The 21870-nt window shown below is 38.2% G+C and overlaps 2 protein-coding genes across 2 annotated transcripts; both read right to left on the bottom strand.

Moving 5' to 3' along the window:
- Positions 1-107: 107 nt before the first annotated feature.
- Positions 108-9166, bottom strand: fam83fa (family with sequence similarity 83 member Fa). The gene is made up of 5 exons (XM_057346082.1): positions 8442-9166; positions 5510-5677; positions 3875-3996; positions 2887-3740; positions 108-2053 (listed from the first exon to the last, which is right to left on the bottom strand). The coding sequence occupies exons 1-5, from the start codon at positions 8901-8903 to the stop codon at positions 2004-2006; spliced, it is 1656 nt and encodes a 551-aa protein (XP_057202065.1). The 5' UTR covers positions 8904-9166; the 3' UTR covers positions 108-2003.
- Positions 9167-9223: 57 nt separating this feature from the next.
- On the bottom strand, positions 9224-18998 carry grap2a (GRB2 related adaptor protein 2a). The gene is made up of 9 exons (XM_057346100.1): positions 18731-18998; positions 15626-15696; positions 15174-15296; positions 14751-14842; positions 14036-14155; positions 10631-10814; positions 10433-10519; positions 10046-10138; positions 9224-9903 (listed from the first exon to the last, which is right to left on the bottom strand). The coding sequence occupies exons 3-9, from the start codon at positions 15249-15251 to the stop codon at positions 9727-9729; spliced, it is 831 nt and encodes a 276-aa protein (XP_057202083.1). The 5' UTR covers positions 15252-15296; positions 15626-15696; positions 18731-18998; the 3' UTR covers positions 9224-9726.
- Positions 18999-21870: the final 2872 nt, after the last annotated feature.

Here is a 21870-nt window from a genome sequence, read left to right as displayed (position 1 = left end):
ACCACTTGGCACGTTTTTCCATTTGACCAGTATACAATTTTAGATTTTACAATTCTAGTTTTAATAAAAAATAATACAATTTCTTAACACAATCAGGTTGCGAATGCCTTTAAAATGCTTTATTTACTGCTTTATTTATTAAAGACACAAATCAACTTTATTAATACAACTACTAAATGACATTGGTTATTATTCTGAGGTAGCCTAAGTTTACTTTACAAGGCAATTTGTTAATGTATCAAACAATATAGGTGAATAAAGTGCACCTTAACACACTTAAATGTGCTTAAAGTGCTCTGTTTTCACGCACTAAAGTTGTACATGATACAACAATTTGTTTTTAGTACTTATTAGGATAAGCTTAAGTGTACTCAACTGTTATTTTGAGACAATACTTTTATATATTAAGTTAAAAAAATAATGTGTGACACTTAAAGTGCATTATGGAAGTGAAAATAAAGTGTACTTGATTACCTGGGAAGGCTCGTTTACGACAGACAATACACACAATCCTCCAGCAGAGGATGCTGACGATCAACCATTAAATTGCTACAAACGTTTGTATTTTCAAGGGTTGCAGCTGTTTTCTTTGCAAAAAAAAAACTCTATACTGTGCTTGTGGTCTAAAGAGCCAACTCCCCTCTTCCCCATCTTTTCATCTCCTTTCATTTCTTTTTGCTGCTGTATCAGATATTAACCTATGTGTCCATGTATCCCAGTCATACGCAAATTGATGACTGACTCAGTCTTGGCTCATACCTGAAACGCTTTGCTTTCTTCATGCGTAGGCCTAAACCATGAATATTTACATGCGTTAGCTACAGGACTAATAATACTCTTAACAAACAAGGGAGCACAAGTGTCGCGCCTTTGTTAGCCAAACAGAGCTGTTGACCTATCTCTGACGACGTCGTCTGGGATTCGAGTACCATGGCCTCGTTTTCTGGATTTTTTCAACCTTTTTAATGTATTAATAATGATAAATACGTGTTGTAATAATAAATACATAAAATACCTTTGTATGTATTTATAATAATAAGTGTAATTGTAGCTGTTAGCCACTTCACAACTGAATTTAATGAACGTTTAGCAGGTGAGGCTCATGGTCATTTCATTTTTCACAGGTAGTAAGTGCAAGATCACAGCTCGACAGAAGAAGTATAAAGAAAAAGGAAGTATCCGTTTATTTAAGGCCATGGTCCTTTCACATATTTGCACTCGCAATGAAAACGAATTGAATGCTTCACATCTATACTTAAGTGCAATGAGGAAATGACATTCTTTGAAGGAGCCGTAGCTACAGAGTGGGTGTTTGCTCAAATGCAGTGTTTGAAGTGCAACAAACTTGTATTAATCATCCCGCTCTGACGTAGGCCTAAAGCCAAAAAACCTCGGGGTTGCATTTTTCCGAAATCCGACAAGCTTCGCTGTAACTGATCAGGCACTTTTCATGTTTCACTTAGTTGCTTATTTGTCAACTGTGGACCTTTCCCCGCCTTTCTCTGATGGAGTCACACGCAGAGCATTGAGGAGGTGGAGCTGATTTTCACAGGGTATGTGGAGCAGAGATCATAAGCATCTATTGAACAGCAAATGTCTTTGATATACAAAATGAAAAGAAAAAGCATACATGCTCACACATACTAAACTTCATCGACCTATGCGTTCTAAGTCAGACAGGAAGTCACGTGACCTCTAAGTGAGGATTATGTTTCAGTCATTCTTTGTCACAGCAGTTTCTTGCAATGTCAGCATTTTGAAAGTTATTACAGTCGAACAACAATAACAACCTCACAATCTTGTCAAACTCATTTCAACCACCGACGTTATTTTATGGATAATCACCATCCACACCTTGTCCAATCTTGTTTCCATAATTGTTGGATGTGAGAAATTCCCTTTAATGTTACAGTATTTGCTGCTCATTTTCTTGTTCGACCTGTCCTAGTGTCTAAAGTCTTGATTTTCAAGCACATGTTCATGAATGAGATGAGAATGATATCTCAAGACTGAATGCAAGCCTTCTTCTGGTTACGCCTCCGCCCTCTCAGGCCTAAAAACAAACAAAAGAAGTCAAACAAACACGGTTAAAGATCGGGTATCATACTATGTCATGCACTCTGACTTCTTTACACTGTTAAAGCTTCTCATGCTTAACATGGTCAACTTGTTCAAAAACGAGTTGGACGTATGACGTAGTATTTCTGTACTTGATACACCCCCCGAGCACTCCAACTTGTTTCTGAAAGCTTTTTTATAATTCTGGATCCCTATTCCTTTTATTGGCCATTCTCCAGGAAAAGCACGGCAAGGCGAAAGAAAGAGCCCGCCCACGAGCCAACCTTCGAGCGAGACCCGCTTACCATCTAGGTTATCTGCGCTGCGTCAAGATGGGCTAGGTGTGAAGTATAGGTGTGTCTGTTTGTTCACGGCTTTCAGTGATGGATGTTATATAAACGGTGGATATAATGCTGGATTTGATAGAAACTGATAGATGGCGCGGTCCCAGTGCTAAAAGATGCCGGACATGAACTGCACCGCAGTAAGTCAAACTAAGTCATACGTCTGTGTTTTTTTGGCAATCGGCGTGTACATGCATAATGTACAAAACACGATGTGATGATGTGCTGTAGTTCCATCCCACTCTCCCCACTAGTCCCACCTCTAGCAGCTCGTGTTTTTCCGGAAATAATCGCACAGCTGTATCTCTCTTTTATAAATTTGATCAAACTAAATACTCTTCGAAGATACGACGTGTGCAATACTACTGTATAGGTACTCAAGATTCATATGAGATTGGCAGAAACTGCCTGTGATACGCCATCTTTAAAACAAACACTGCACCACAAAAGCATATATGGATGTAGTTTGGCATTCTTTACGTACCTTCCTCGCCGAATGTAGGAATAGCCTGAAGAGAGGAACTCCTCGGACCCATTTTGCTCTTTTTACTTTTAAACTTCACCTCTGGTGGATTTGCTATAATCTCAAAGGTGTCGTCAAGTTCATCTGTGCTGCCATTCTCCGAGTTCTTTTGAAGAGTTGTGGAAATACTGTCTTTGGATGCATCTCCCTTGGTCTGAGTGACCAACCAAGATGCTTCATTGGAGTTATTAGTAATCTTAGTGTCTTTATGACTGATCTGTTTGGGATCTGTGCTTTGATTGGTTGTTTTAGAGATTGTGTCTGGATTCTGATTGTTTGCTCTTCCTTTCAAGAAATGTCGGAAGGAACTGCGCTGCTTTTTAGAACCAAACGGAGAGAGTTTTTTCCCATCACCCTTACCGTCCTCTGTCGCACCCGGGGACTGTGTCTTGACAACGTCCCCGTTGGTGTAGATTTGTTTTTCAATATTATTCACAGAGTCATGATCATCATAGTCCCTAAGAGCTGAAAGATCCTGCAAGGAGCCAGTTATACCTAGACTGTTGCCGACAACCAAAGAGTACTTAGGATTGTGGTATTTATGTGCAGGAACCTTTAGGTCAGTCTTTTTGTTGTCCTCCAGCGAGACCTGGAAACGAGATGTGGACACAGGAACTGCAGGTCGGTTGGGTTCTGCTGGCGTTTTCAGCACGGGAACGGACAGAGATGGCTTGCTGATGTGAAACTCCTGGTATAGATCCACTTTATCGGACACTGCGTACAGCTCTCTGAAGTCATTGTCGAAGAAGTCAACGATTTGTCCTGACATCACAGTGATTGTGTTGCGGTTCATTCTGGAGGAGCTCCACGTAAAGCTATGGAGACGGAAAGGGTAAATAATTCATTACATTTATATAGCGCTTTTCTGGGTACTCAATTTTTTTAAGAAAATGTAATGAGGAAAAAAGTTAGTTCAGTTGTTGGGGTGTGTGAAGAGGAACAAACTAACCTGTATGATCCAGACATCACTTTCTCCCCATCCACCAACATATACTTGGAGCAGAGTGATCCTGGGAGACGACCGAAAGACAGAGCCAAGCCTGAGCCTCTCACGGTTCGCACCCGCAGGTTCTAAAACAAAGGAGCGCAATTGAAACGTGCTATAAAAATGCACGTAAAATGGTTGACAGGGTGATCTGGGTGATTCAAAGAAAGACTGAGGTGCTACACGCCTGACTTGGGCAAGCATCCAAGGCGAAATCGACAGTGTGAGGTTAATGGAAAAGAAATCCTTGCACACAGAGGTGTGGCGAATTCATTTGCACAGCGAAGACTCTAAAGAGAAGAAACCTGCGGTTACAAAAGCACCCTGAATAAAGCTCAAGCTGGCAAAGACGAGGGAATAGCAGAAGCGTGAGAGATGAGAGCTCTTCACGGCTCTCCTACATGAGATCAAGTTGCCTGTTTTTTCAGAGTTCTTTTGAAATCTGGCTGTTCTCTTTCAACATAACAATACTGAAGTCTGTTGCTCAGTGTACAGTCTCAGGAGAAAAGCCCAGTGTCCCATATTAAAAGCAATCACACAGATAATAGATGAGACTTGCTGGCAATGTATCGGTGCTATTCAGGGTAGTTATTTTGCGGAAAGCCCTGGGTTGTATTCTGCAGGAGCTGTGCAGGTGTCATGTGTGTACACAAAACCGGGAAGTCAGTTGAACCCTGTGGCAACAGACAGTCATCCAGAGATTCAAGTTCAAACACCTCCCCTCTAGGTCAGCTGACTCTGTGGTAACGTGTGCACTCATGCGTGATGTGGTAAATCACGTGTTAGTATTTCACCTATTCTAGAAGCAGTAGCGCATGATAAGGACCGTCTGGAGTTCTCTTAACATACGCATGTAATGATGTAGGTTTGGGATAGTTCACCCCAAAATTAAAATTCTGTCATTTATTCACCCTTGCGTCATTCACCATCTGTATACGACTGTATATGTTTTATCTGTGGAACACAAAAGAAGATATTTTGAGAAACATCTTCAAAATAGCTTTCTTTGTGTTGTGCAGAAGAAAGAAAGTCATACAGGTTTGGAATGACACGATGGGGAGTAAATCATGGAGAATTTAAATTTTGGGTGAATTTTCCCTTTTAAGGAAAGCATGTAGCTTCAACTTCATCTCAAACGTGTTTTTTTTCATTATAGCATTGCTTTATCAAACTCAATGCTATCTACCATCATACTTTATATGTCCAGTGTATGAAATTTAGCGGCATCTAGTGGTGAGGTCACTCCACCCCTCCCTTTCGAAGCACTACGGTGGCTGACACAGAACTAAGATGTCGTCACGTTTTTGCTTCTTTGTCGAAGAAGATAACATATTAACGAAACGCGCACTGTAGAGCAGTTTGTCCGTTTAGGGCTACTGTAGAAACAACATGTTGAATTCCCGTGGTGTAGATAGAAATGGTTCATTCTAAAGTAATAAAAACATAACGCTTCATTATGTAAGGTCTTTATACACCTCTGAAGACATAATTATGTATATTATATCGCATTTATGTCATAAGATTCTTCAAAAATTGACACACAGCACCTTTAACCAACATCTCTGAAGCAGAATTGCAGAGAGCTTGTGAATTGCTCACCCTCAGATGCTGTGCAGAAATCTGCAGTCTGCTGCTCATGTCCAGGAAGTGAGGCAAGCCGTTTTCCTCCAGCAGCAAGTACACAGCCACCCCCCTCTTACTCGCCGCGTCAAAGAGATCCTGCAGGATCAACAGGTCCGTCAACAGATCCATGACCACGGCCACCAACTGAAAACCAAGGAAAGTCTATGAGTGGTTAGCACTTAGCCCAATAAACTCCTTAAAAGGCAGTTGTATTGTTATTATCCATTTTTGATGACTCTAGTTGTTTGCACAGCCGGTCTCAGCTTGAATGAACATGTGCAGTCTTATAGTGGACAGGTGAAAAAAAGAGCATATATAATTCAGCACAGACACATTAAAGACAAGCTGATTTACAGGTTCAGACAAATCAATGAAAACAAACCTGACATGAATGTGAAAGTTGCTCAGCTATGAAAAAACTTGAAAGATCATTCAAGCAAAAATGGCCTGATAAAAACAAGATAATGTTGATTTTAGTTTCTTGTTTACTTGCTATTCTGAAGTTCGAGCAATTTACGGCTTTTAGTAAGACATGCAATACATGCAAATTTCTATGACAACTTGCTCTAATTTGTTTAGGGTGAACTAGCAAGCCTAGCAGGTGACTGATGCTTTTAGTTCTAATAGGCATACAATTAAAATAATGTTTTGTGGTTCTTTCCCATTCACTCTTTCCCAGCATGCACTGGGACATAAATAATTAATACAGTTGCATTGTTTTCTAGTTTGTTTTCTGGTTTTACTTTCACATTTACGAACTTAAAATGATTGTTCATGTGTTAATGTTGTGTGTTTTTACTGTATTTTTTTAATGTTCACACATTACACACTTGTAATTGACAAATGTATAACAAACACTTTTCTCTTAACATGAGAAAACTTGAGATATAGCACATATTCAGTATTCAAAGCCATGTAAATGACAGGAAGAATTTGCATAGAATGTTTGTTAGATTAGATTTAACGTTAGAAATCAATGATGGATTTAAACTCAAGGCAACGTGTCCTTTTAAAATCATTCAAGAACACAAATAAAACATGAACATATGATTTCATTTGAAGTTTTACGAACACATTTTGCCCAGAGCAAGCTATTCATGTCACACTTGCAAACAGACTGAATCAAAACGCATATGCGTTGAATATGTCAAATACAAACCACATAAAACATTGAAAATAAATGAAAACTAGAACAGCACAAAAGCTTAAGTATGTGAAAAAACCCGCTGTAAAGCCTAGTTATTTTCTGGTAACATTCCCTTTCTTCCTTACAAACTCACATCATACTCAAGATGCCCAAGTTCAGTTCTAGATAAAAACAGAAGGAAGTGATAAGCATTGAAGATAACTGTAACGATACATTCAAGGAAAAATCATTCCCAGGAATTTTTTGTTAACCCGTTGCCCATAACACTCAAGCACAGATTAAATGAATATAATTACAATATCAAATAACCATATACGAGAAAAAAAAAAGAATGTCGACAACAAATTGGACCATTTCAGAAAGGTTTTACCAGCCTAACCTGTTTGACTGATGGCAAACTGTCCATTTTCAAGCATTAAGGAACTTTAAGCACAGAAGTGGCAGTACAAAATGGGAATTTGGAAAAGACACCTTTATATTCATTTGGTCATGACATAAGTAAATACAATGTTCTGTTGACATAATCTAATGCTAACATTGACTGGATGATTGTTGACTGTGTTGTCAGGATATGTGTGTCACATAAACCATTAGAGTCTATTTGAATATATCAAGAACGTACAAAAATGGCAATTGGCTGTGTATGCCAATAAATGATTAAATAGTTTGAAATATAAACATTGTTGAAAGATTTACATGCCTTGTGTGACAGGACATTAGCAGCTATTGTAACCGGTGGAATGGAATGAAGTGGGACTCCAGCTCTTAAGCTTTCATAAATCATTAACCTTATGAATCATCAGTGTGTCATTATTACTAATTTAACACTGTTAAGGAAGAGACATCATCTATTTATGTGTGTAGAACTTGGTATTGGAACCCAAGGCTTCTGGTGGTGTGATTGACAAGGAAACAGGATAGAGGAGGGGTTGGGCACTTACAGTAAAACTCCAAGGATTTTACCTCCTGTCCTTACGTCACGTTTCTCACACAAGATAACGGTCATATGATCCATGACACTTTAACACCATTTTCGTCTTTGAGAGTGACTGGTCTGTAATCTTCATAATCACTGAACTCAATGGAACACAGAAAACTCACATCTTTGTACCTTGTATGTAATAGTTTGAGGAATTTGAGTAAATTTGACATAAAACAGAAATAACATAGATTACATATTATTTCCTAATTCCCAAACAGTGTTTGTTTATTTAGAAAACAATTCAGAATTACATTTTCATTTACAATGTTGAACTTCTATACTTTTTTATAAAATGCAGTGTCTCTGTTGCACGCTATTTAGTAGGACTAAACGTCAATGAACAAACATTCATGGTGATAGAGAAATAAGGCCTCAGGCCTGGTCAATTGCCACATAAATGCTCTTTCATTATTTAGTCCCACGACAGCTGTTTTTAAACACAGTGGGGGTGAACTTCATTTAAAGGTTGACGTCAAACTCAGAAAATAAACTTCCTGGCAGGGAATTTTACATACAGTCACATGACATAGGCTACATAATTACAGCCTCTCATAAACGTTTATGGAGCTGGTCAATATCATGTGCTTTCAAACACAAGGAACAAACAACAATCCCATTTTTTCCCCATGTTTTGTATGATAGTGGTCTGGGAACTTGTCATGGCCACAACCACAAAATAACACACACCAAATAAGGCTATTGAAGCAGCATGAGTTAAAAAATAAAATAAACTTTGTTTTGTATTAGCATCCGACTCAGGACACTTAACAGATGCTTACCTTTGTAGATTCTTGAATGAGTCTGCGCACTACTTCTTTAATATGCGGACTGTTGGTTTTGGGTGGGTGGGTGTAAACCGACACCCGTGTCACCCCTTTGTAATAGCCGTTGCTGGGCCAACCGATGTCCAGCGGAGGGATCTCTGTATCAGACATGGTCGGCCAGTAGGTAGAATGCACACCTGAGTCTTCGCTCGTATCATGGGGTGACTGTGAGCAACAGGTGTCCGAGTCACTGTCATATTCCTGAAAGGTATCCCGCATCAGTTTAATTTCCCTGGCGGAGAGAAAGTCTTTAATGTTGTCCTCTTTCAGACGCATCTTGAAAGCGCCGTCCCCGTTTTTCAAGAGCTGCTCGAGCGCGGCCCGCTGCTCCTCGCTGTAATAAAACGCCGGTCTACATTCCGGTATCTTCACGTTAACGTGTTCATCGTCCATGCATATCAACTGAGACTCAGCCATGGCAGCGGTGCTCCAACGGATCACCTGTGAAACACTCTTCCCACTTTTACCTGTTTGAATGGTTGATTCAGGTGAGTCAGCAAGAGATAAAAGAAGCGTGTGGGCGGGGGTTCGCTGGAACGGTGGGCGGGGGTTCGCTGGAACGGTGGGCGGAGCTTCATCTTACCGTAGCTGTGTGTGTAGGAGGATTCCGGTGTTGTACCTAAATTCGACTCCCCGTGAGATTAGGACTCGGATTTTGATACAACACTTTCATTGAGTGGCGTCATTGTTTTGTTTAATCACAAAATATCCGATAAAAACTAACAACTAGCTCCCAAAAATAATACTTATGTTTTAAAGCAAAAAGGTCATGTTTATTTAGAACATACCAATCATTTGTATTTTCCATTCTGCTTATCAAAACAATAATTATACAATAACTCTTCTGCCTGGTTTCTTATTTGTAAAAACATTATTACAATGTTTAGTGTCCTAAGGAAATAACTTCTTGACATGATGATGAATGAGATAAGAGGGTTATTGTATGAGGGCAATGTACAATTCAATATTTCATAAAGGAAATGATCACGTCCTTTGGGGAATTTGGCATATAAGGGTAATGGTCTATTTCTTCGTACCTTATTTATTAAATAAAACACTTGGAATCTCAGTTCTCTTGAACGGTGCTGCAGCCATCCTTCTAAAATCGAAATTCTTGAAATTATGGACCAGTCCGTACATTAGTCAATATGTTACAGACCGGCACTCTGAGACAGAATGCTATAAATTATGTTTTGACTGTTGGCAAGGTGGTTCCACTCCTCTGAGCAATGGGAAGGTGTCAGATCTGATCAGTGTAATTGGCAGGGAAAAGACCGGTCCTGCCACGCAATCGTCCTTTCCACCATGATGCATCAGAACGGTCCAGAACTTCAATGATGTCTCCTGCACTGAAGCCCAACTCATCATCTTCCTCGGCTGTGAAGTCATATACGGCTCTGACCTGTATGGTCGACCTCTGACAGACACAGACACATATATCAAAGTGTTAGTTCTGTATAAGGTGTCAGTTCACACACGACAAAAACACTGTCATTTATGACATCCATGAAAGCCGTGTGTGTGTGCATTTGTGTTTGTTAGAACTTTTAGTGTTGTACCGGAGCAGTTTCTGAGCTTCGTCGAGGAGCAGGGCTGTTCCTCCCGGCATGAGGCACAGTGTTAGCTTTGTCCTCAACACTTCCCCTCTTACTCTGAAAAAAGAGCACATTTACATTTCAGGGGAAACAATTATGTATAGACCTTTAGACTGAACTTTTAATTATTTTTTTACTGATAACTTTTGTCATGACTGTGAGAGCAGTTGTCAAGGTGAGTGAAGCATTGTGTACTTATACTGGAATTAAAAATTTTTTTTAAACATTTTTTTTAAAATAGTAAATTCATGCATGCTATATTTAAAAAATTTTTTTGTAAATGAATATGCATGAAACCAGTTCGGAATTTAGATTACATTTTTTTGGTCTGTGTTTGGAATAAGCTGATACCTTCTGGTTGTGATCTGCTGTGTTGCGGTGTTGTGTTGAAGATTGGGGACCACCATAGCCGCCACCTGGGGGGGATCGAACTTCCGGCTGACAAAAAAATGTACACATCACATCATTATTTATCTGCTGTGCGCAGATTCTTTCAAGTTAATTCAGCATATTTCGCAAAGATCTGATAAAAATCTGGAGCATATTTACAGGCTGAGGTGCTCTTGGCTCGGCTTCACTTCCATCTCTGAGAAAGATCTCTCTCTGCTTGGATATAGAGGTGGACTTGTAGAAGTCCACCAGCTTGTTGAGGGAGGTAAACCTCTCTGTCCACAGGTAATAATGGCCCTTATTATCCTTCATAACTTTAAAATGTTGTACGTCAAACTCGTGTCTGTGATGGAAAGAAATGAAAAAGAAATAATTGTACTGTACAATGTATAGTAATACAGCTTAGATTTAACACCTTTTGGAATTTTTCGTTCTATGTCATAATCCCCTTCATTTTGCTCATTTAGTGTTTAAAGTCAAATTTATAAAGGCATAATTATCACGTTTTAAAAGGAACTTTGCTTTAGCAAACGTTTTTGATTAACTTTTTGATTATCAGCCACAAGCATTGGTGAAAGAAGTTAAATGGTAAAATAAATGTGGTGAAGGTTGTTATAGAATAACATAGTCAAATTTCCATAGGTAATTAATTTATATATGGCAACTTCACAGTGTTTTAAAGCAGTTAATCCAGCTAAGCAGGCTGTTCGGGGTCACTTTACAGTGTAATTACAAGAAGGTGTGTTAGAGGATGGAACTAAACTCTTTAGGAAGCAAGATTATCTACTCCTGTATTAAAGTATTTAAGGTTTAAATCCTTAATTTGCTGTAAAAAGTAATCAAATAAAAAACTGAGAGCAAGTTTTATTAAAAGCATCATAGAGCTGCAAGACCCACTATATGCACTGGAGAGAGCTCTTATTTATTCATATTAAAGTATTTAAGGTTTAAATCCTTAATTTGCTGTAAAAAGTAATCAAATAAAAAACTGAGAGCAAGTTTTATTAAAAGGATCATAGAGCTGCAAGACCCACTATATGCACTGGAGGGAGCTCTTATTTATTCTCTCTATTTGTGAAGCTCGCTCTCCTAGCCTCCCACAATCCAGTCAGCGTGAAGCTTTAGGTGATTTATGACAGTATGGCTGAAACAAATGGACTTTCTGACTGCTGTAATAAGATGGATGTTGTTGATGCGTTATTGATGCATTATTGATGGAGTATTTCCATAAGCTCAGTGTGGGCTCAGGTGCAGGACTCTTGGGATATAAGGATCTTTTAGCTTTGTGGTTTATGACAATTTTGAGTATAATCTGTTCACAACACGGCAAGGTACAGTAGACAGTGTCGTGGCCAGATGAAATATGAGCATTTTAACCCAAGCAACATAATACTAACATAATTACACAGTGACTTTTATGGGATAGTTCACCCCAAAAAAATATTTCACACCCTTGTATGACTAGTACGAACACAAAAGAAGACATTTTGAAAAATGTTGGTAACCAAACAGCACTTGCACACACTGACTTCCATTGTTTGGACACAAAACCACAAGACATTTCTCAAAATATCTTCTTTTGTGTTCCACAGAAGAAACAGTCAGACAGGTTTTGAGTGACATAAGTGTGAATCATTATTTTTGGGTGACTTGTCCCATGTATGCAGGCAAAAAAGCACATAATATAAACAGATACACAGTATATTAGCGATGGCAATTCAAGTAACCTTTATAGGCAGGTACTCCAACACAGTGGTTTTCAAACTGGAATCCGGGTGCCCCCAGGGGCCGGGAAACTTCTTTAACCAAAGAGCTATTTTTGCAAACGAGCCATTGCAAAAACTACTATATATATATATCCTAACATCTTCAATAACTTAATTTATGTCCACAGACCACAGTCTATGGTCCCTGTGGGGATGAATTGTTCTTTTCCTTCGATAAGATAACGTCCACAGACAAGGCCAAAGCAGTGAAACAAACGAAACAGTGCATACATCTGGGGCTCCGAAAAATGATTTTCAATTACTTATAAACAACTTACAGGTTTACATTAGGCCTCCGATCAATTAAACTTCATTATCTAACATATAACTATTTTTTTAAAAGTGCACGTTCCTATAGTGCTGATACTCACAAAATACTGCATATGTGTCTTCTGACTTTGCATTAGGTATGTTCAACTTCTTGAAATGCTGCAGACCGATCGGCGAATTCAATTTGACATTTTATGTGTTTTTCTTATTTCCTCTTGCTGTATTTATGTTATTTGATTTTTTGTATGTATTAATCAATAATTTGTGACATTTGTGAGTAATACTGTAATTCTCTTTTGTTGTCAATACGTGTTATATGGCAATAAAAAAACACCTCATGAAAGCGAACATAACTAGTGTCTTGCTAATAGCTTTGTAGTTCGGTTCGTACGTGGTCTTTACATACTTACATACCGGCATTGAAACGCCTCTGTCAACCTTGACAGCTGTGTGTATGGACTTCATATGCGAGAAAGACTGCTCACACCGATATGAGGAGCTAAACACAGCGCATACTGACGCGTCGCAGTTTGCTTCCGTCTGCTCACCGGATACTTTGCTGCATGGTATGTTTTTAAAACATTTTACATTTGATTACATAGCGAGGCAACGATTTCTGTATCATACGCCACAACTTTCAACAAAAGCATGAGGCTCGCTCTTCTAAAGTCCTTGCGCTCCGCGCAGCTTGAATCTGGGCTGCGGGCGCGAGAGGTTACCATAGAAACGTTGTTTGCCGTTGATTAATGTCGTGACAATTGCACATAGCACTGCATGTGTGTATTGGCGAGGACAACCTGAAATATTCATATATATTATGATGTTTTTTAACGATCGACTGTTAGTGAAGGGTAAGACACCTGGGGAGCCACATGATTTTTGAAAAGAGCCATGTGTGGCTTGGGAGCCATAGGTTCCCGACCACTGTTCTCAGGGGTCCCCCAAATTCTTTTTAAGAAAAAGAAAATTTTGCTGAAGATTATTACAGTTTAATTTCTTCAAACCATATGTTGTCTTTATAATATGCCACTTACTATTAGTCTAACAGTTTAAATGCTTCTTTATATAAAAATAGATACATATTTTAGAAAAGGGGTCCCTGGCAAAAGGTTCATCATATTTGGGAGTCCTTTGCATGCAAAAGTTTGAAAACCCCTGCTCTAACACAAGATATTAACAAAAGTTAAAACAGGAAATGAGCTACTATAAACTTAAGTTAAAAAACTAAATATACCAATATCAATCTAAATATTGCTACATTTGGCCTAACCTTGACACATAAACCATCACCACAATGTCATGTTTCCACAACACCACCCAAAGCACCAGATTTAGGTGAGGTATTCAGTGGGGAAATACGTGTCTTCAGTGTAAACAGAAACATGCACAAAAGTAAATCAAGTCTATAAGTGTTTTACTAATAGACTAATTAGATCCACAACAAGTATTTGACTAGATGATCCCTACAAATCCACATATTGATTTTTTTCAGTTCTAAGCACCCCCAGGTCCATGCTTCCTGTTTTACCTGACTGAGATGGAAAAGTCTCCAGGAGAACTCTGACTGCCTCGGATCATAAAAGCTCCAACCTCCCGGGACATGAGTATTTCTTCAGCTGAACCACGGCTGGCAGTCTCTTTGAACCAGCTGCAGTGGACATACAAGTTAACTTTTATTTTCTTGCAGATATTACATTCTTTCTATTTATGTACTTAAAATACTTAACTATATTATCTATTACAGTACATGCTCATAAGGTATTTGCATGTGGCAAAAAAACAAGCAAACATTTAAGTGATAGTTCACCTAAAAATGAAAATTCTGTCATCATTTACTTACCCTCATGTAATTTCATACCTGTATAAATTACTTTGTTTTGATGAACACAGGGAAACATATATAGACGAATTTAGGCAATTTTCAGTTCTGGGACATCATTGACTACCATAGTAAGAAAATGAAATGGTAGTCAAATGTGCCCCAGAACTGTTTGCTTTCCTAAATTCTTCAAAATACCTCATTTTGTGTTCAACAGAACAAATATACAATATTTTTTTCCTACCAGGATAGTGGATGATGTCCCAGAACTGAAAATTGCTAACATTCTTACAAATATCTTCCTTTGTATTTAACAGAACAAAGTAATTTATACAGGTTTGAAACAACCCGAGGGTGGGTAAATGATGACAGAATTTTCATTTTAGGGTGAACTAGCCCTTTAACACCACAAGCATGTTCTCACCTTGGTGTTTGTCTCTCAACGTAGTTTTTGGGTATGTAGCCGTCATGACCATGTAGCTCTGCCTTAAACCAGTCGTCCTGAGATCCAAGGATCTGTGTACAAAAGATAAAATCTTTAATACCGAAAACTTTGTCTGAATTAAATTATAATGTAAACACAGTAGTTCACTTTTAAATTTGTTTGCTTTCAGTTTGCTAATGATTACCAGAAATAACATGAACCCACATTCAAAGAGCATTTTTTTTTATCTTTCTGTAATCTATCAAAGAGAAACGGCAGCTCTGTTAAATTAATGCTTTCATTGTTCACTATAAAATCACTTTCTCTGATGACACTGTATGCGTTGTCTTGTGGAACGCTCTCAAAAAAAGGTCATTTATTTAGATGACACTTGTATAAACTTTGTGTTTTGGTGTCACTCACCTTCAGAATGTCTCCTTTTCGAAAGCTGAGCTCATCCTCTGCCGTGCCATTAAAGTCATATTTTCCCCTGGCCTCCATAATAAAAGAGTGAAAGGTCGACCAGAGGAGAGGAATTACGGGCTACTATACAGACAAGAGACAAACGGGAGAATTATGTTAATGGTTAAAGAAAAGTGAATCAGAATGTGAGAGACCAGATAGGTCAAACACCTGCTGATGCTTTTGCTAAGCACAGATTTGCAGCTGTGGTTAGCTGGCTATCTGCACGTCTGCAAACGTGTGTCTTGTAACATGGAGTTATGGAGTCATAGGTCATATATTAACCTAAAAAATGGACCCTCCATGACCTCATGTAGTCCAAAAGCAGATTTTTTAAAGATTGGAGGAAAACACAGAGCAAGCCAGTTATTGCACTGGCCCATGCATGATTATAAATGAATTGGTGGTCTTACTGTAACAAGCTGCCTGTGATCCGAGGATGTTGAAAAACGTGTTTGGTTTCAAGGGGCCATCATAGCTTCACCTAAAGATGAGACAAAAGTAGATGTCAGTAAAGTAATAAATTGAATGGTTAAAGATCGTGTAACAGGCTATTTCATGCATTCTGACTTCTTTACACTGTTAAACGTGCTGGCTTCTCATGCTTAACATGGTCAACTTGAGTTGGACGTATGACGTAGTATTTCTGTGCTTGATACACTCCCCCAGCACTCCAACTTGTTTCTGAAAGTTTTTTATAAGTCCGGATCCCTGATTCGTAACAGGAATCCTATTCCTTTTATTGGGTAATTCTCCTGGAAAAGGCGAAAGAAATAGCCCACCCACGCGCCAACCGACGAGCGATAGGAAGACCCGCTTATCAAGATTGGCTTACTCATTACTAGTTGAGGTGTGTTTGTTTGTTCAGGCATTTCAGTGATGGATGTTATATAAACGGTGGGTTTAACGCTGGATTTGGAGATCGTTTGATCGTTTGCGGTCCCAGTGCTAAAAGATGCCGGACATGAACTGCACGCGGTAAGTCAAACTAAGTCATATGTCTGTGTTTTGTTGGCAATCGGCGCGTACGTGCATAATGTAAAAAACACGAAGGGATTAATGCGATGATGTATTGTGTGGTAGTTCCGTCCTCCCTGCCTGCCTCCAACAGCTCGTCTTTTTCCGGATATAATCGGTTTTATAAATTTGATCAAACTAAATACTCTTCGAAGATACAACGTATGCAATACTACTGTATAGGTACTCAAGATTAATATGAGATTGGCAGAAACTGCGAGTGTTTCCCGATCTTTAAAAAACTGATGCCTACCCAGGTCTATCACAGCACTAGCGATGGTGCTCTGGAGCGTATCATTACAGTCAAGTTTTAGTTCCTGCACAAGTGACACACAAAGTTAGTGAATATGGGACTGATATTGGGTGTGGCTGTGTTGACAACTTTACTCAAGTCACAAATATATATGGGTAGTAGACAAATAAACCGTATGTGCGAAGATAAATCTCTCTAAAATAATATATTATCAACAGTTTGTTTTATAACATTTTGCTGTCACACCATAGGACACATGGTACGGTTTATTTGTCAACTACCCTGATGCGAAATATACTCTCATGAGAATAAACATTGTAACGAAAACTCCCTCTTCGTCTTTGAAATGTGTGCATGGGAGTTTATCCTTAAGAGGATTTTTTTAACCAGACTGAATTACACACTATATAGGCTTAAAAGTAGTCTTTGTTTCCTTCTGAATTATGCTTTTCAGAGTAACGAAAAGAGACAGGCCTGACGATAATCACAATCATGGAAATGCAGATTAAATTACATTTAATTACTGCAGTATGATGTACAGTATGTTCTTGAGAGAGAGAGAGAGTTAGCAAATGTTAACAAAATACTATCTAAAAAAGTGTGGGTCTCTGTAACAGGATATTTGCAACAATTACAGATCACATAGATAAAAAGTTAATAAAAAGTGGAAGACACAAGAGATCACAAAAATGACACAATATTAAACTGTACTTTACATTTCTCCTTTAAATGGTGCAGCATGATTTTTGGCTAGATTTCCTAAAGATAAAAAAACAACCAACAAATATATATTTTTAATTCTTATGTGTATAGGTATATGTATAGGGCGCCTCATCATGCCACATCAATGATGAATTTTTTGTCACTATTTAGCCTATCATATGAATCTTGCATGATGCCTTTGGTCCAGCCATCCACGTGATGGTTGGAATATCCTTTAATATAAAATGTCACTCAGTAAAATACTCCAGACAACTAAGACATCACCTCAATGTCATCCATTTCAATTTGCCACCTCTAGATTACACTGAGACATGGATTTGTAGGCTCCCTCTCCCTTCTGGCCTTGTGAAAACCATTCTTGAGATGAGCAGCGATTAGTTGTGAGGGCTGATCTGTCAGTCATGTTAATGTTCTTTGTCAGATCCACATAATTCAGTTATTTTTATTCCTGAGCGCTTTGTCTGCCGTATAGCGGGGCACTCACGGACAGGGCTAAATGACTTGATCAGACAGCAACAATTTAACATTACTTGGAATGCAAAAATTTGACACATCAATTTGTTACATTTACAGTCACTTCAAATGTTTTAAAAACATCTGCATTTTCATCCAGATCCATAATTTGTGAATTAATCTGGTCAAGGGAGAGAATGTTTACATAAAGAAAACAATGAATAATGTGTGTGTCTTACACAAAAATGGACTCTTAATAGAAATGCGGACTGGGGAGCAAAACATGGATGCACATAGTAATAAAGATACAGGGCTCTAAAAACATGTCCAGAATAATACATGCACTGGAAGACATATCAAAAATAGAAAAACATTTCCCTGAGGGGAAGTTTGAAATGTGTCATTTCTTTAATAGAGTATGTATTCTCTGCTTCTTCATTCTGAATATATAACATGAACAGCTGAGCATAGAGTATGTACAAGTAAAACTATTTCTTTATTTTTAATGGATGCAACCTGAAATATTAAGATAACAACCCTTAGAAACATAAAAATGAGAATTGGATATTGAATAAAAAATACAACACTACCACTCAGTTCGGACACACCTTCCTATACTTTATTTAAGTTATCAATCTAGCGACCAAAATGTAAAATGTTAACAAATCAAATTTTACATGATACACAACCATCTTATTTTAGCTTTTTTAAGTAGCCACCCAGTGGGCATCTCTCAAGTTGATGAGTTATCTACAGTACGTATGAGTCTCCAAATATGCTTTTTTAAACTATTGCAGTTCACATACCTCAACATTTTCTTTACCTTGGGTTCAACTAAAGTTAATTTCAATTAATGTTTGTCCACGAAACTAACTACAAAATGGTTTTAAGATGACTAGAAATATAAAGAAGCGAAGCGAACATTTCAAACGAGCAGCTCACCGGCGCGCACCCAATCGCTCTGTAACGGTGCGTTGAAACTGGCAAACAACTTCACACATTTACTTTTGGTGCTGGCAACTTTTAGCCTGTTCTAATACTACAAACGAAGTAAAGCAAATATTTTTTTTACCGTTCTCTCGCTGCTCTACTGCGCGGCAACTTAGAATTGATGAAGCTCCTAGCTGTTATCCTTTATTGCGCTCCACGAATCATCCGCTACTCTGCTTCTACCTGCACGCGCGCCTCCGCGTCCTGAAACGCCACCCACGAGAACGAGCGGAACCATAACTCCGCCCGTTTGCAATCACAACGCATGTACTGCAGACTGTTACAATTGTAATAGTGCTTTTAAAATCTGTATTGTGACAAATGTATGTATTAAAACACATCTTTAAATATGTGTATATTCCCTATATGTGTTTACTGTTAAAGTGCTAAAATAACAAAGTCTATGTCGCTCATGTCTGCCAAGTAACACTTGCACGTATATAAAGGAACACGCAACTTCTGCTGTTCTGCTAAAGTAGCAAAGCATGCGACAGGAAGCTCAGCTGAGACGAAGTTGCTGGAAGTATGTGGTTTCTCTCTCTCTTTCTCACCATTTTGTCAGCAAATGAGTGTGCTTGTATGTACGCATTTGCAACACCCAAAATCAAAATGATACACTGGCTACATTTAAGCACGGATGAAGCTGGTTTCTGCTTATGATCATGGAAAGTTGACTCTGGAATGGAAACTCTGATGATATAAAGCCAGGTCAGGATGCAAAAAGCATTTGTGGTGCTCCCCCTTTTATGCACCTGCAGGAATCAGGCCAAGACCTCAAGCCACACACAACAGCTCAGACATGACTAAAAGTGTTTGTTGTGTTTTGAATATATGTTAATAATTGAATAAGAATTTGTACAAAGTGCAACAGAATGAGAAAATAAATCTTAGAAACAAGGCACTGCTATGGAAACGCCCAATTTTCTGAAATGTCCTTCACCATCTGTCAATAATATAAATTTGCAACCTGACTGAACACAGAACCAATTGGTCAGATTGCAGAACTGAGGGATCCCGACATGTTATATAGTTACAATCCAGTACAGGATATAAAAAGATGCCATTGTGTACCAGTTGCCCAAGCATCTGGTCAAGCTCGAACGGTTTGACTTTCTTTCTCTTGTGGAACACAAAGGAAGATACTTTGAAGAACCGGTAACCAAACAACATTAACCCCATTGTATGGACTCAAAAACACTAAAATATCTTCTGTTATGTTCTACATAAGAAATAATTCTTTTTGAATGACAGATGAATAAAGAATGACAGAATTTTTATTTTTGGGTGAACTATCCCTTTATTGAGCATCTAGTGAATCACAAATTGATTTTCAAATACAGGGGCCTTTAATAGGAAAGATTTTGCAGACTAAATGCAGGAAACTGCACTCATGTCACAACACGTGTTAAACAGTGGCTTCACACTTCTGGAGAATATGAGAGGGAAAAAAGTAATCTACGAGTCATTATAGTATGTGTGCTGAAATAAGAAATATAAAAGTGTATGCTTGAGTTTGTAGGTTTGTACGTAAAGTTTATTGGCACATAAAGAGCTTCTAGACTCTATGATCTAAAGTATTTGATGTCTATTTTTCTGTATGGAAACAGGCAAAGGTAGTCAATGGGTCTCACACTATACTTTCAGCAATGAATTCAGTAATACTGCAAAGAAATGTAATTAAGTGCTATAGGATGGAAGTGTTTTTATAATCAAGTACCATTATCTTGCAATTCATTTAGTGTAAAATCCCAAACAAAATAAGCGCTCAAATGCATGTTTAGAATGTTCACATAGCAAATCCAATCTTTTGTCTGCAAATGTAATCGTCACAATGATTTTCATGCTGTTTAAATGTCAGCTTTTGAAGTTAAAGGAGAAAAAAACCAACCTACTTTTGAAATGAAAGTTTGAGCATTTAGTGCAATCAGCAGTGTATCGAAAGCTGGAGAAGTTTTGGCACCTATAATTGCAATACCATCTCATTTATCCCTCAATATACTTACACTTCTGCCTAATTTATCTGCATCAGCAATGACAGCCTGCTTCTGCATTTCTTCACCACAGACACCATCTTTACCTCACAGAGAATGAACATGAAAATACATTAACGCTGTATCAACAAAATTTGGTTATGGGTAAGATTTTATCCAATGGAGATACAGATTTTGTGATGCTGTGCCAGTATCGCATCATATCTACACTCTAAAAATAGGGCACAATATAATGTTTTAAAATGAAGTAATTTTCCGTATTAATTTTTTACAGTTGTTTTACCTGTATTTTCATTTTGCACTGCATTAAATTACATTTTAGCATTAACGGAAATGTCCGTAAAATAAAGGAAAATGTACTGGTAATTTTCTGCCAGTACTTTATCCGATTTGTTGTGGGATTTTTTTTACAGTGTACACACACACTTTTGGGGGGACTTAATTGTTTTATATACATCTAATAATTACTGGACCAACCCTAACAAACCCATTTATGTAGTTTTTTTCACATTAAGGTAAAAATGTAATATATAAATTAAGTATACAAGAAGTTATATATGACATGCAATGTGCATAAAAATTCATTCTCAAACACTCAAACCTGGTTTTCTCTCCTCTACAATTTCCTTTCTTCATAATCGACCATTAATTTCAATTCAGACTCTAAGTCATTTCCTGGCTGCATATGCAGAAGCATGCACCATTTTGTAGCAAATTGAGAACATCACAGGAAAGAGTAAGGAGAGGATACATGTCTTCTGCTCCCTTCCAACCAATGTCTTCATTCTCCTGTTGGCGTTCTTTGTTTTTTAGTATCTGTTTAATGACACTTCTTCCTTTTTTCCTCTCAGCATGGGAGAGCATGGCCTCTGGAGTCACACTCCATGTGTTAAATCCAGCTGAGCTTCCCTAACTTACTCTGACACGATCAGTCATAATGCTCGTATGCATTTTCTAGGATAACTTTGTTGCTGACAATAGAGTTTCGTTTCTATGGCAACTGCTCGGACCTCGTTCTCTGTGCCAGTGAGGAGAGGAGGTGAGTACCTTGTATGCAGCAGATGGTCAGGAAGAGTAAACTGCTAAAGAGGCCAGAATATTGGCCAAAGAGAGAGAGAGAGAGAGCGCTCATGACCAATTATCAGTGGCTGAAAGGGATTTGCTGATGGCGTGCTGAATGAGTGACAATCCAGTCTATCATCATACCAGTACTCACTAAAAACACCAACAG

This window comes from Triplophysa rosa, linkage group LG11, assembly GCF_024868665.1.
Source record: "Triplophysa rosa linkage group LG11, Trosa_1v2, whole genome shotgun sequence".
Lineage (NCBI taxonomy): Eukaryota > Metazoa > Chordata > Actinopteri > Cypriniformes > Nemacheilidae > Triplophysa > Triplophysa rosa.
Note: the sequence above shows the minus strand (reverse complement) of the source record. Positions and strands in the feature narration are given on the sequence as shown.